Source organism: Triticum aestivum, chromosome 2D, assembly GCF_018294505.1.
Source record: "Triticum aestivum cultivar Chinese Spring chromosome 2D, IWGSC CS RefSeq v2.1, whole genome shotgun sequence".
NCBI lineage: Eukaryota > Viridiplantae > Streptophyta > Magnoliopsida > Poales > Poaceae > Triticum > Triticum aestivum.
Genome location: NC_057799.1, coordinates 646,660,928 through 646,676,062, shown reverse-complemented (window position 1 = coordinate 646,676,062; position 15,135 = coordinate 646,660,928). Strand labels below are relative to the sequence as shown.

General features: G+C 44.2%; 2 protein-coding genes across 2 annotated transcripts; one reads left to right on the top strand and one right to left on the bottom strand.

Moving 5' to 3' along the window:
- The first annotated feature begins 1,491 nt into the window (after nt 1–1,491).
- On the top strand, nt 1,492–5,265 carry LOC123056167 (uncharacterized). Its single transcript, XM_044479871.1, has 6 exons — nt 1,492–1,834; nt 1,953–2,857; nt 2,999–3,154; nt 3,270–3,626; nt 3,743–3,940; nt 5,170–5,265. Exons 2-6 carry the CDS (start codon nt 2,024–2,026, stop codon nt 5,263–5,265), a joined length of 1,641 nt encoding a protein of 546 aa, XP_044335806.1. The 5' UTR covers nt 1,492–1,834; nt 1,953–2,023.
- A 5,968-nt stretch (nt 5,266–11,233) lies between these two features.
- LOC123055343 (receptor kinase-like protein Xa21) lies at nt 11,234–14,892 on the bottom strand. The gene is made up of 2 exons (XM_044479340.1): nt 11,919–14,892; nt 11,234–11,721 (listed from the first exon to the last, which is right to left on the bottom strand). The coding sequence occupies exons 1-2, from the start codon at nt 14,587–14,589 to the stop codon at nt 11,351–11,353; spliced, it is 3,042 nt and encodes a 1,013-aa protein (XP_044335275.1). The 5' UTR covers nt 14,590–14,892; the 3' UTR covers nt 11,234–11,350.
- Between the last annotated feature and the right edge of the window lie 243 nt (nt 14,893–15,135).

The window sequence follows — 15,135 nt, the reverse complement described above, 5'->3', positions numbered from 1 at the left end:
CAAGACTATGGCGCGGGATTGATTCAAGGTGGTGTATACACGGAGCTTGAAGTCGATGGGGCGCAAGGGTGGAATGATCATCTACCATGGAGTCATGTTGAAGGTGGAGCTGGATTGAGGGGCTACGGTGTAAGGATCCAGGGAATCGAAGTCTATTCAGCAAGGGAGAGAAAAGCGAGTGACACGTAGTTCGGACTGGAGCCCAGTGGTCTGATTGAAGCGTGAAACTCGTCATCGGTCAGCGATGACCGAGGGTACTCTGCAGTGGGGTTTGAGTGGTGTGAACCCGCGACCCTTGAGACTCAACTAGGACAGCGGAGGCTTGACGCAGTAATAGCGGCGAGGTGTGCGGTACACACGGGACATGGAGACGGGCCAGGGCTCTGGTGGTCATACATGTGGTGAAACAACTGCGAATATGACTCGGGATGACTACAAGCAATGATGAAATTCCTTCAAGTTTTCAGACAGGCGGTCAAGGAAGAGCGGTGATGTTGAGTTCAGGTAACTCTTATGTGTGACACCCAATATGTGAGTTGTTCACTTTCACGCAGGTCAGTGATCGGTGTGTGATGGCGTTGGACTGATACTCTGGAAGTTGGGAGCACAGACTAGAGTAAAGAGGAACTTAATTTGGCTCGAGTGTTGACTGTGGTCAAGAAAATGAGGGACTACAAGTTGCAGGTGGAGTCACATGAAGTCTTTGGAGTAGCAGCGGTATTCATTGGATAAGCTCAAGTCCAATGTACATGGAAGTTTGACGCATTGACGAATTCAAGGTGATGGAGAATATTCGCCAAGGTGGAGTTTGTTGGAGTTGTGTTGAATATTGTGTACAAGGTAGGTTACAGTTGGACTTGTAGTTGTATTGTGTTTAGATAGGATATGGAGTCGTGTCCTAGTAGGACACTTGTATCCTAGGCCTCTCATATATAGCGTGGGTAGACACACGATGTAACCTATGTCAACATAATAGCACCGGAACGCAAGGGAAGCCGGCGGCATGTGCCAGCATCCAGGGCAACCGGGTGCAGTATTGTAGCGGTGTCATGGGGAGGAGCACTCATAGTCAGGCCCTGGGGATGTAGCCATATCGATGAACCTCGTTAACAAATCTCAGTGTCGTGCTCGTGTGATTGCTTGGTCCGCGGATGATCGACGGTATGCCTCGGATTTATTCTAACAATAGAACGGTTCAACCATTGCAACAAGTTTCTGTTGCAAAGCAAGCAAATGCATCATGGTGCTTGTTGCAAAGGTTGTGGATGACTCAGGCGGTAGATCGGCCGGCTGTCTTCACCCAGCCGACGCTTAGCGTTCGGCTTCTTTAATACAGTTGAGTTAGTGCTAGTTTATTAGGAGGAGCTGGGTCGCAAAAACGAGTTGCATTACGTGGCTATTAGGTTTGTCCGTGTCCTAGTGCGCTTCTGGTTTACAACGGTATTAGTTTGAGTCCGGCTAAGATTAGTATTTGCGCTTGTACGTACGGGGGTTAGCAGCAGCATGTGTCTGGGTTGTATTAAAAATTCCTCTACCGGTGGGTTTGTGTTTGGTCGGTTATCTATGCATATATATATATATGCACAGCCTCTGCGTGAGATTGTAAGCTGAGAAAACAAGAGAAGAACTAAAGAAAAATACGAGGCATACCAAAGTTTTTCCTGCGCATCGTTTTTAATCTATAGCTTGATGTGATCGATCCTTCGCCATTAGTCTGCTCGGCCCAATGGACAAACCAAGCAGTCAAGAGCACTATATAAGAAACAAGAGCGATGCTTCCAACAGTAGGATGGTGAGATCAAAGGTGACAGTGGAGCTTCACTTTCTACCCGTTGTAAGTATCAGCAAACTTTATTCATACAAATTACCTACTCTGCTAAATAACTACCTTAACAAGCTTGACTATTGAATTTAACTACTACCGCTGCTTGACTTACTGCTCATGTTTACAGGACGTTCTACGCGACATATTGTCACGGTTATCACTCAAGCAAGCCCTGAGAATGAGCGCACTATCCCGCGAATGGTGGCGACTAGGTTTATGCCACCCCCCCACCCGGATCTGGTGTTCACTAAAGACACCTTATTTGGCAGCAATAAAATCATATACTATATTGATCGGGAATCCACGGCTGCCGAGTTCATCACCAGAGTGGATAATGTGTTGCGCCCGTTTTGGTCTAGTTCCACCACGACAACTAGTACAGTGGATAAGTTCGTTGTCGAATTTGGTCTCACTAGGCATCACATGCATCACATCGATAGATGGATTAACTTTTCCACCGAGTCAATGGCCAAGCACATTGGTCTTGATCTCATTGGATTGAGTGTGTATGAAGATGACAAGTACGTTGTCCCGCTGTGCAAACTCAGTGGCCCGAATGGCTCTTGTGTCAAGTCTCTTCATATGGCCAATGTCTGGTTAAAGCTGCCTCCTAGTTTCTCTGGTATCACAAACTTGAAGAAACTCAGCTTACATATGGTGTCCATTGATGCAGACGATCTCCAATGTTTGTTGCTAAGTTGTGCTCTTCTCGAGAGTTTAAGACTGGAGGACTGCCCCTTGTCAAGTTTTAGTATATGTCAGGAGCTCTGCCTGTTGCAGCACCTGAGTGTGCGCGAGTGTCCGGTGGGAACGATACAGTTGCGTGCTCCGAACCTTACCACATTTCAGTTCGATGACTGCCCGGCGCAAATTGTCCTCATTGAATCTTCGAAGTTGTTAGAAGCAACCTTTGTGTTCAAGAACATTAGATACAACTGGTGTGAGGATGCTTTAGATTACGTCCTGGCCGAGCTTCCAGCTGCGCTTCCTTATGTGCATAAACTCTTTGTACATGTGCTTGTTGAAGACGAGGTTTGTTATGTGACTTCTTTGAAAATAATAATCCCGTCACCATATATATATTTGGGGTGCATTTGTAGCTATTGACTTGCCACCTCAGTGGATCTCATACTGATTTCATTGCGGTTGTGCATTTTTTCTGTTCTGTTCCAGGAGCAAAAGTTCAGTAAAACCCACACCGCCTTCCTCCATCTGAGGTATCTGAACCTTAACATTGATATCATAGACACTCCAGAGGATACTGGCTGGGTCACAAGGTTTGTCAACCTCTTGGAATTAGCTCCTCTCTTAGAAGAATTGGAACTACATGTAAGTGATTCAATCGTTGATCATCATCGTAATTTTATCTATTTTGATGTTTGATCTGCTTGGTCAAAAGAAAATTTATGTTGAAATTAATTGATGGTTGGGTATATGTGTGCAGATATCATCTTATAAATCTGATGAAGTTCCTGCAACTGTAAGGATATTGACTGATCTGCCAGGGCCTCTGCATCGCCATCTCAAAAGTGTCCACGTAACTGGATTTTGTGATCTGGTGGGGATTGTTGAGTTGGTGCTCTACATCCTTCGAAATTGTACTGTACTCGAGCGTATGGTGGTAGATCCAGTGATATGGATGTACTGTGGATATCCATATACTGGCCAATTCTATTCGGTCAGCAAGGCCAATAGTAGCCAGGAGTTCGCTCGACCTAGTTTTACCAAGGAGGAATTGCGGCCGGCCAGGGAGTTTGCGAGGAAACACCTTGACAAAGTCGAGTTCCGTCACATCCTCATGGTTTTATAGAAGAACTAGAATTGCATGTAATGGACAGTCTTAATTATGGTATTCTTCTGCTTGTTCTCTCCCTTCGAATAAAAACGCATATGAAATTAACAGATATACACGTGCAGATGTATCATGATAGATTTTGCTCTGATAATCCGAGGACAGTGATGTCGGTTCAACGGCCTCTGCATTATCACCTTAGGAGTGTCTACATGTCTGAGCTGGTGCTCTACATCCTTAGGAATGATATCCTACTTCCACGTATGGTAGTAGATCCCATGGCAGGGATGAAGGATGATTCGTTTACGAAACGTTTCTGTTCGGTAAGTAGGTTGGTATTAGTGAAGAGATTGTTTTTGCAACCAAGGGGACTTGGGAATACGCTGGTGAGAAGATGTTGTTTGTGAAAACAGACCTTGACAGAGAGCAGTTTTTTGGCACCCTCGCCATTTTATAAAGAACAATGCTGTCATATCTACATGTCCGAATTTTTCAAATATTGTTCAATAATTTCAAAAATTGTTCGTACATTTCAAAAATTGTTTTTTTATTAAATTTCAAATACCTTTTTCTTAAAAAAGGTTTCCGTTGTAAAAATTGTTTGCAAATTTGAAAAGATGTTCTTGTCTTCAAATCTTTTTTGGGAGCTTGAAAAAATGTAGCCCATTTCCCAAAATTGTTCAGAAATTTAAATAAAAAATCAAGCTTCCAAAAAATGTTCCACATTTTTAAAATGTACCAAATCTCAAAAAATCTTCTCATTTTTCCATTTTGGTTCAAAATTCGAAAAATGTTCAAATATTGTTTACGAACTTCAAAAAAATTGTGTTTTTAAACAACTTACATAATTTCTGTTCTTTAAATTTCACAACTTCTCTTTCATGATTTCGAAAAAATGTTTCTGTTGTAAAAATTGTTAGCAAATTTATATAAATGTTCGCCTCTTCAATTTTGTTGGGGGAGCTTGAAAAAATGTTGCCCTTTTCCAAATTTTTTTTCAGAAATTTCAATAAAAACTCAAGTTTCCAAAAAATGTTCCGAATTTTAAAAATGTACAAAATCTCAAAAAGCCTTCGTTTTGTTTTTCATTTGTTGTACATAAATTCGAAAAATCTTCACAATTTTAAATATTGTTCAGGAATTTTAAAAATTGTTCATTAATGTTTGTTTAAAATGTTCACAATATTTTTGTTCAATATTTCGAAAAATATTTCTCTTTTAAAAATTGTTTCCAATTTTTAAGAAATGTTCCTGTCTCCATTTTATATTGGGAGTTTGAAAAACTGTTCCACTTTTTCAGCAATTTCAAAACATATTAGTGTTTTCAAACTTATTTAGGAGATGGAAAAATGGTATGCCAATTTAAAAAAATGTTCGTATTGGATTTTTTAAAAATGTTCCTGTTTCTAAAAAATTGTTCGCGTTGGAATTTTGGAGTTTTTCTTCTTTTAATTTGGTAACAAATTTTAAAGGTGATCCGGTTTCATAAAACATTCATGTTTTTTTTAAAATGCGTTGGAAATTTAAAAAATATTTTGGTCTCTGGTGAAAGGTGTTCGAGAAGTGCAGTGCTGGACGCAGTGGCATCTGCACGCACGGCATCTACGGCGCCAGCGACTTCGCGATTCGAACCAGGGAAGCACGCTAGTTAGAGTATAGCCAAACGTTGCCTATCGTTTGTGGAGTATATGTGTATTCGATGGACCACGACTGACAGAACGACCTGACACAAGAAAGGTACGCAGTACGCACTCCAGACGCGAGGACGAATACGACCGTACGGACCGACCAGAACGTCAGACCAGAGAAAGCGCGTGCTCTTGCGCTCGCGTAGGAGCTCCCGTGGCAGCGCCCCCGCCAGGTAAACAAGAAGCCGCCGCCGGCCTGATCTCCCAGCCCCGGACATCCCCGCGCCGTCCAAGGTCGATTAGATCCGTTATCCGCGTTGCGCGCTCTCTCCGCCCCCCTGCAGTTGGCCGCCTCGATGTCGTTTGGGGGCGGATGAAGCCCGCGCATGGCCCCCTCCGGCAGCGGCCATGCCAGCTCCGCCGCCCGCCGCTGCCATGGTTGTGCCCGAGCCACGGCCCCGCGAGTAGCTCCCTTTGGTCACAGCCACCGCTGTTCCGCCGCCCGCCATGGCGCCCTCAGCTGCAACCGGCATGTTATTCCGCAAGGAAGCGACGACGTCCATGGCGCCCCTGCCTCCACCGCACATGCTGCCGACTCCGTCCTTCCACTGCCGCCCCGGCAGCGTGCCGGTCCGAGACTCCCATGGCGCACGCCGCCCCCACCTCCGTCCTTGCCAGTGGCCGCGCGGTCGAAAAGCACATCAATAGCGTGTCAGGACAGCAGCTTCCACACGCAACCGTCGTAAAAAAGAGACAGCCCTGCACGCCTGGTCCTTTTGCGTCTGTTCTAACACTGTATTTACAAGTATGGACCGGTGTATGTCTCCTTTTTGCATTTCAACAGAGTTTAATCTGTGAATCACCTCGCCTGGACGTGCGGCTGGATAGCTGCGTTCAGGACGTCCGCTCTCCGGAGTCTCAAGGTGTTCTTAACGTTTTAGCGCTGCTTTGTGGTATTAACGTTGCCTAGCTGAACTGGTAGTCCCACGAACGACTGTACTATGAGATCTATGGGCTGAGAGCGTGCTCCGTCGTCATGTGTCGTGCTCTGGGCGCTTTCTTCGATTTTTGTTTTTTCTTTATTTTTCCGCACGTGTTTTCGGCTTTTAAATGATTTTTTTCGGTGTTTTACCGGTCTTTCTTAGCTTTTGGACACAACTTTTTTTCGAAATTTGTTTTTTGCAAAAGAACGCGTTTTTTTGCTTCCTTGCGAGGCACGGCCGTGCCTCTCGCAATTGGGACAAAACATGTTTTATTTTTTTACCTTCCGCGAGGGGCACAGTCGTGCCTCTCGGAAACAAAAAATAACATAGTTTTTCTTCCATGAGAGGCACAGGTTTGCTTCTGTGCAGGGCCGGATCTATATTGGGCGGGGCCCTTGGCCCCAAGTAAATGGTATGAGCCCTAAGTCTAATGTATATGTACACATATCTAAAAAATAAACATATATGTATGTAGTTTTGCTTATAAAATAGTAAACGTAATATCAAACCACACATTGTAGTCTTAAAATATAACAAGTAGTATTTGCCGCGAATTTGATTACCTTAAATAAAAAATAATTCCAATGAGTCCAATGACAATAATGCGTCAATGCTTCATAAAAAAGCTTCTCCGGGCATTTCTCACTTCAACTGAGCCCAAAATTCTCAACTGAGCCCAAATTCAGCAATCATTTCAACTGAGCCCAAAAAATTGCCATTATTATGTTCAAACAGCTTCTCATTTGTTCCTCGAAATCCCAAATTACGTTTTGCAAGAAACTTCACTAAAGAAACTATCCTGAGCAATACCTGTCTCCAACGCTCTTTTTCCTTTGCAACCTTCTGCTGCATCTCATCATCAATTGTTTTGTTTCTGCTTAACCTCAACCTTAGTTCATTCCATGTATTCATGTTGGTAAAGTGTTCAACACTAACCTCATGTTCTTTGAGTCTTGCACTAATTCGCCTCCAGTCCCTCAATCCATCAGATGCTAGCAATAACCTGTTCTGATTTGATTTGAATAACTTGCAACAAAAACAATAAACTTTGTCAACCTCTTTAGAGTAAACCAACCACTCTCTGTGCATAACCTCTTCATTAGCTAACTTTCTGGTGTAGTGAAAATATGAGAAATGTCTACCCTCATCATCCTTTGGGAACACCAGATCCATTTCTCTCACAGGCCCCTTTTCAATTAGAATATCCCGTTTGCCGTTGTCAAGATTATCCCATGTTCTAGGATCGTATAGAGATAACAGAGAATCAACCTGCTCATCAATATTCGGAGCATCGGGTGAAGGCTGCAAATTTTCCTCCTCCGTATTGTCCTTATTAACATCAAGACCTACATTTAAATTTAAGAAATTATAATTAGTTACTAACTTACTTCTGCAAAAAATTGAAGGTATTTAATTACTTACCCTGGCCCGAGGACTGTTCATTGACCTCATGATCAACATTTGAATTATGATCATCATCTTGATCATGTTCAGATTCTTCAATTTGATTATCATTATTGACATCAACACTACTTGTTGCCGGAAAATACATTTTTAGAGCCCCTTTTTGTGATTCAGCAAGTGCAAGATCCCTTTTTCTTTTATTCCTTTTCGCACAACCGGATTTATGTTTCGGTGCCATATCACCTAAAATTATGAAGTAATCAACAACATTACATAAAGAATTAAACATTGAGCTCTCCTGTTACTATTATACGCGTCATCTAAAGAAAAAAGATAGGAAAAAAAGCCCCATATTAACTATACCAGAGAAGGGCGATCAGAGATTCGGAGACACCGGAGCGATTGTCGGAGCCTCGGAGTGTCGGAGACAGGGGCGATAGGACTTAGGAGCCAGAGCCCAGAGGCAAGCGCAGGCCCTGGCGATCGAATCCTGGATCGGAGATTCGGAGGCTGGAGGCGATCGCCGATCGGCGACTCGGCGAAGATGACCGATGACGCTGGAGTCTGGACTCTGGATACGAGGACCAGTCCAGCCTCGAGGAGTCGACTCGTCGCGACTCGCGATCCGTCGCGATCTCCGCTCCTGTCGAGGCGTCGAGCGCCTACGTGCTGGACTGCTGGGCCGGCCGGCCGGGCCAAGGCTTCTATTTTTTTTAGATGTATAGTAATATATATATAAGGGTATACAAAATTATGGGCCTCCTTTAGATATGGGCCCCTGGCCGCCGCACCAGGCCGCATAGGCCTAGATCCGGCCCTGCTTCTGTGCAAGGCACGGCTGTGCCTCTTTCGAAAAGGAAAAAAACATGCTCTCAGTTCGATTCTTTTATCCGGGTTTTTTCATGAAAAAAAAGCTCGTCAAAATCTATCAACATGAGATCTAGTTTTGAAAATCTCGACGCAAGGAATCAAATGGTGAAAACGGTTCGAAATTTGGTAGCATTGTTTAAAAGATATAACGTTTTAAATAAACGGATGTACAAGGGAAAAATTCCAGGTTATGACAAGTGGCGCAGTGCATTTGCACCATTTGTCGCAACCTAGGGAGGTTAGAATGACTTTTGTAAAAAATGCTCCTCAATTAGTGATTGTGAAGATCTAGTTTTTTTCAATCGTAGAACCTAGATATTTCAGGCAAATACAGGAGGAGCACATTGAGCGAGGGACATGACAGAGGAAAGAACTTATCTGAACCCGCCGTCGTGCTCTCGTGTAGAGACCGCCGTGCTCTCGTGTGTTCATTGAATGTCCCATGCACAAACAACACAAAAGAAGGATTGAGAGGGAAAAAGATGGCATGGTCGCTACCTTCTAGGCACCGATGGATGGAGCGGCCTGCCGAGGAGATAGTGGTGGAGGAGGGCTGACTGGCAGCAGGGTGCACGGCGACGGCGGTGAAGAGACCAGTGTGGATCTCGAACCGGCAGGGGCTCCGCGCCGCCGGTACATGTGTAGCGTTGTTCGCCAGCGGCCACGCCTCGTGCGTCCATGTCCCCAGTGGCGGCCGACAACATGACGCGCCACTGCAGGTCCATCATGGATGCGAACGTCGGGTGGCCGACAATGGCGGGCCTCCACCGGCAAGCCGGACGCCGCGGAGCATGCCGAGGACATAGTCCCGCAGCTGCGGCTGCAACACGTCCCTGTGAAGCCGCATGGAGGACAGCAGGTGTTCGGCATCGATCCTGGGCCGTGGTCGCGGAGGAGGCGACGTTCACGACGACCATGCCTAGCCGGCGCGTCATCAGCGGGCCGTATCGTTCGGCGAGGCGCCCTATGGATCTGTGCGGCAGCTTGCCTATGACGTCAAGGAGCTTGCCGATGACCGGGAGCGACCATACCCTAGGACCCCAGGTGGAAAGTGGCATCGCGATCGGAAACAGATCTGCGCAATGTTTGGACTGAAGGGCTGCAAGCATAGCTCCGTTAATGTCTCAAGCTTTAATTGATTTTCTTGCATGCAGGGTCATCAGTTAATCACCGTCAAGGAAAAAAGGAAACCGCTCGAAATTTGCTCGGGATGTAGCGATCGTTGGGTGTTGGGTTGTCTGGCATGACGTGCGAGGATGGGTCTGCCGGCAGAATATTTCATCTCAACCGTTGAATTCACCATGTAATGTGGGCAGTTGGATGTGATTTAGCCTGTTATATCGGACGTTCGTCGTTTCTCTGTGTGTACTTCGTGGTGTGTCTATAGAAAAACTCATGTTTGCTTTTTAAATATAATAAATCGCGTGCATATAAGAAAATGGAGAGGAGAATTAATACTTAGTAGTAGATCGCTGGGGGGAAATGGAGAGGATGTGAAATGTGCGGCCAAGATCAGTCTCTTCGCTTCTTCCTTCCTTCCCAGCAGTCCGTCCCCTGACAGGCGACAGCCGCCAGCAGAGATGCTGCGGCGGTGAGCGAGCTCCGGCGGCCCATTCGACCGCTGGCGCGAGGGTGTGAGCTCCGAAGATCTCGTCCGCGCGGCTCTCCCTTCGCGCTTCCCTCTCCGGCGAGCCCGCTCGGCGCGGCTTTCCCACTCCCTTCAGCGCGGCGTCTCCATCCAAACATAGGTGCATACAGTGATCTCGTCTCGTACTTCATTCTGAATCCATGTCAAGAATCGGTTGCCTCCTTGCCTTGATTCCGTGGTTGGTGATTGATGTATTCTGATCTGATCTGAATTTGTGAAGTAGAGTGCGTTATACGTAAGTATTAATCGGTTTGATTCATTGGCGCTTGCAGCCGTGGAGTCTGTAGGCGTGACCATTTACATCATGAGATCATTACACCAGTTCAGTTAATTACCCAAATGATTTCTCAAAAAGAAAGTTGACTACCCAAACACTATCCACCATGGACAAAGATTACACGGTGTTCCAATGATTTTTCTTGTGCTGAACTATATTATTACCAGAGGAAGTATTTTAATTTTACAAAGTTCCCAAACATCAGTGCTCTGCATTCTCAGATGCACTTTATCTGCAATCGTTCAGATACAGGTTGTGGAAAGAGAAACACAAAAGGTCAACGGAAATCAGAAACGAGTTATCTCACAAGAAGAATAAATGGTTAACCAGCGCTCGAAACTACAATGATCACTTGATTAAGTCAATCCTTAATTTCCATCTGATCATAGTAGTAGTAGCATTCTAGCAGACAACTGTTTCAACCATGGACATTCAGTCTTTAATGGGACGAAGCAGGATGCTTCAGAGTTCAGACCTTAATTAGCATCGGTTGGACTCCCGCAGGAAATAAAGTTGATCTCAGTCTGTCAAAAGGTAAAACATGTTTAGCTCAGCTCTTGACGAAGTATCTTAATTACATTTCCCATTGCTGACAAGGAGTTAGTTTTTCGAGAATGATCACTGACAAGTAGTAAATCAGGGACTAAACTTCTACTACACTACAACACCAGCAAGTCATCATGAACCCGAGGCTTATGAACTGGTCACTGTTATGATTCTAATTACACATAACAGACGTCGTATTCCACTATCCTGTGCTCTGACACATACTCCAGAAGGCTACTACTTCAACACAAGTTGTTGGGAATATCACCGTAGCAATCAGCTCCTACAGAAAAGGAGCTTAATGATATCCATGAACATATCATCCACACAAAATATTTCTAATTATTACATTATAACACACTTAATTTTCACAGTCTTCATTGTGTTGACAAAGATTCTTTGACGGCCTTCAGTTCCTTGATGATACCCCGTGTTGGCATTCTAGACGATGGTGATTCCTGAGAGCAAGATATTCCAAGTCTAAGTACTGAAACGAGGCAATCAACGTTTCTCTTATTTGAATGATAATCAATGGTCTGATGGTCACTTTTGAGGTCCAAAGGCAGCCTTGAGTCAACAACGCCCATCACACTGTTATTATGTAGGGCCAGCTCGACATACTCACATAGACCCAATCCTTGTCCAAATCTGCTATCAGTGGGCCTCTTAGCAGTTATAGTTTCCAAGACAAGAATTCCGAAGCTGTAAATGTCTCCGTGTGTTGACACCATATTTCCAGCACCATACTCTGGATTGATGATTTGGAAAAAAATATTAGACCCTTGAGGATGCAAATAATTGTAAATCCGCATTGCAACATTATACTGATGTTTTTAGAAATACACCACAACTTTTGATTGCAAAATCCTTTTTTCAGTAAAGAAAGAGCGAGCGATGGAGAATCCAAGCAAAATAAAAAGTGGGAAGCAAACATGTTAGGCTAACCTGGAGCAGCATAACCAATTGTTCCTCTAAGACCCATTGAGCTCGTTGAGTGCTGGCAGAACGAACTTTCATCAACAAGAATCCTAGCAAGTCCAAAGTCTCCAACGTGGGCTACCATATCAGCATCCAAGAGCACGTTACTTGGCTTAAGATCACAATGTACAACAGGTGCAGGGCCTTGACAATGGAGATAATCCAATGCATAAGCCACATCGAGTAGTATGGTCACTCTTTGAAGTAGATCTAGGTACATACACTCTGTTTGCTCATTTGTATAAGGATGTAGCCAAACATCTAAACTACCATTTGGCATGAAGTCAAACACAATAGCTTTGAAGTCATTCCCCTTGTTATCGTTGCTTGAGCAAGCCGTAATTATCTTCACAAGATTTCGGTGCCTCACATTTCTTAGTGCTTCACATTCAGCAATGAAACTCTTAAGTGCCCCAGGAGTGTGAACTTTCAACACCTTCACTGCAACAAGGTTTGTACTTTCTTCAGCTTGGTCATCTATGACTCCTTTGTACACTGACCCAAATGATCCAGAACCTATTAAATTTGTTGACGAGAAACCATCCGTTGCTTTTGCCAACTGCAAATAAGAGATCATTGGGAGGCCTTGTCTGGATGTTGTGGAAGGTATCTTTTGTTTGCTTTTCTTGTGCACTATGCAGAGCTTGCATAGCAATGCAAGTACGACAATTGTTGTAACGAGAGGAAGGGAAATAGGAATTATAAGAAATCTATGCCTTTTCTTTGGTATGTCCAATGAACAAGGAGGCAAATGTAGAGTAGGTATGCCTCCGCAGAGTTTGCCATTGTTTTCAATTGAGATCGCCGAAGAATTTGCAAAAACACCAAAGGTTGGCACTTGGCCGGCAAAGCTATTGAATGAAAGATTTAGTTGATAGAGCGTGCTAAGGTTGCCTAAGAAGCTAGGTATCAGACCTGAAAGATTGTTGTTCGAGAAGTCAAGATTTTGAAGACCTTTCAGTTGACTAAGGAGTGACGGGATAGTACCATTTAGAAAATTGTTTTGGATATAGATATTCTGAAGAAGCTGGCACTCACCCAAGCCAACAGGAATTTCACCTGATAACATGTTGGACTCAGCATGGAATTCTACAAGATTTTTTAGATGCCCTATTTCTTGTGGTATTGATCCCTCAAAGTTGTTGTACGACAGATCCAAAATTAGGGAAAGTGTGGAGATGTTGAATACCGCAATAGGAATTTGGCCTGAAAATTTGTTGCTGGCAAGGTTCAGTGTCAACAACTTGGTCAGGTTTCCTACCGTGCTTGGTATATTGCCACTAAAAGCATTTGCTTGGAGTTCTAAACTGATCAATTCTGTAAGATTTCCAAACGTCAATGGGATTGACCCACTAATTTTGTTGTTTTCTACAGAGAAAAGCTGAAGTTTATTGAGCCTCCCAAAGGTGGAGGGAAGAGTCCCTCTGAAAGAGTTACTATCTAGCACAAGATATTCTAAGTTTGCGAGATTGCCAATATCTTTTGGTATGTTTCCTGAAATTGTGTTGGATTGAAGGTCTAAACGTTTTAGCGAAGTGGAAAGGTTAGAAACTGAAGAAGGAAGGACACCCCCAAACTTGGAGGAACCTAATTCCAAATTTTGTAACTGGGAGCAATTTGTTAAGGCAGTTATGAATTCCCAGTCGTTGGGTTCTTTGGCTTCAAGCGAAGTGCTTGAGAGCTCAAGGGACAAGAGATAACCTAACCTTCCAAGGTCGGCAGGTACAGTGCCGCTGAAGAAGTTAGGGCCAAACTGGAGCCGTTTCACGTTAGTGACATTCGCTACTGAGGCTGGTAGACGTCCATGAAAGAGATTATTGTCCATCAGTATAAACTCGAGATAGGAAAGTGAGCTGAATGCCTCTGAAGGCAATGTGCCACCTAGCATATTGTGCTCGACACTTAGACCCATCAGAGAGGAAATGTTCCAAATAGACACCGGAATCGGTCCACTTAGATTATTGTAGCCTAAGCTGAGCCATGATAAGCTGGACATCATTCCCAGAGATGGAGGGATAGGTCCCGATAGGTTGTTACCCATGAGATCAAGATGCATAAGGGAGAGGTTGCCTAGAGATGACGGTATCTCGCCAAATAATCTATTATTGGATAAAAACAAGAATTCGAGCCACGGCAAGTCTGCCAGAGAATGAGGGATCCCTCCGGAGAATCCATTCTCTTGTAGGTTCAAGATGTACAGATTCTTCAAGGCACCAATCTCAGTTGGGATCTCGCCTTGGAGAAAATTCGCACTAAAGTTGAGCAATTGAAGTCTGCCGAGACGGCCAAGTTCTGGAGGTACCTGCCCGATGAGCTGGTTGTCGCGGAGGTCAAGCTCTCTGAGAAAGGACAAGTTTCCCAAGAATGGTGAGATGTGCCCTGTTAGATTGAAGGAGCCCATCCGCAACGAGATGACCCTATCAGGGTGACGACGGCCGCATGCAACCCCTGGCCAGCTGCAGTAGTGGCTTGACGTGTTCCATGAATCCAGCAAGCGGGAGGATAGCATGGACTTGAAAGAGAGGAGTGCGAGCTCGTCAGCCGTGCCATTGCTGCTCCTTGGAGAGGGAGGGAGCCGAGCATGGGAGCATATGCACGACAAGGAGAAGAAGCAGAAAAATGCTAATACCCTGGCCATGGGAACAAATTGGGGCGCTACTTAGATGTGGCATGCATGACCCTCTAGCCAGGATACAAGGGATGTTATAAATAGAGAAAAAAGCTGAAGGTGAAGAGGCTACACTACACTTGACTTCTTATGGGAGTTGACCTGATCGAGTAAGTTTCATGATCTTAATTTTGTGGACTTCGATTATAACATTAGCTAGATACTAAAAAGGTAGTTTTTTTAGCACTGTAGACCTACTTGAAAGTTACAAAAGAAAAATTTACTTGCATGTTGATGTAACACATGTGCACAAAACATGAAAGATACCAAAATCTGATGGAAAAACACACCCATGCACAAGTCATCTGTAGAGGTCTGTAAATTTTGAAGTAGAAATACATAATTACTTTTGCATGGCATCATGACGACTGTAACTCTATTTATCGCGTGGGATAAAAAATCGATAATCTCATAGGAAATCTTCATTTAACGGTATGATTAGGATGCAAATTTTCTCAATGAGCATATGTTTTGCTTGTTGTGATGATAAGTAGGAGCAACCTGGCATAGTTTGAA

Excerpts from the sequence above, each read along its gene's own strand:
- LOC123056167 (XM_044479871.1), top strand. The coding sequence starts at position 2,024 with ATGGTGGCGACTAGGTTTATGCCACCCCCCCACCCGGATCTGGTGTTC. Across the intron at positions 3,155-3,269 it reads TAGAAGAATTGGAACTACAT|ATATCATCTTATAAATCTGA; the intron begins GTAAGTGATTCA and ends ATATGTGTGCAG. Across the intron at positions 3,941-5,169 it reads TTACGAAACGTTTCTGTTCG|GTGTTCGAGAAGTGCAGTGC; the intron begins GTAAGTAGGTTG and ends CTCTGGTGAAAG.
- LOC123055343 (XM_044479340.1), bottom strand. The coding sequence starts at position 14,589 with ATGGCCAGGGTATTAGCATTTTTCTGCTTCTTCTCCTTGTCGTGCATA. Across the intron at positions 11,722-11,918 it reads AATTGGTTATGCTGCTCCAG|AGTATGGTGCTGGAAATATG; the intron begins GTTAGCCTAACA and ends TCATCAATCCAG.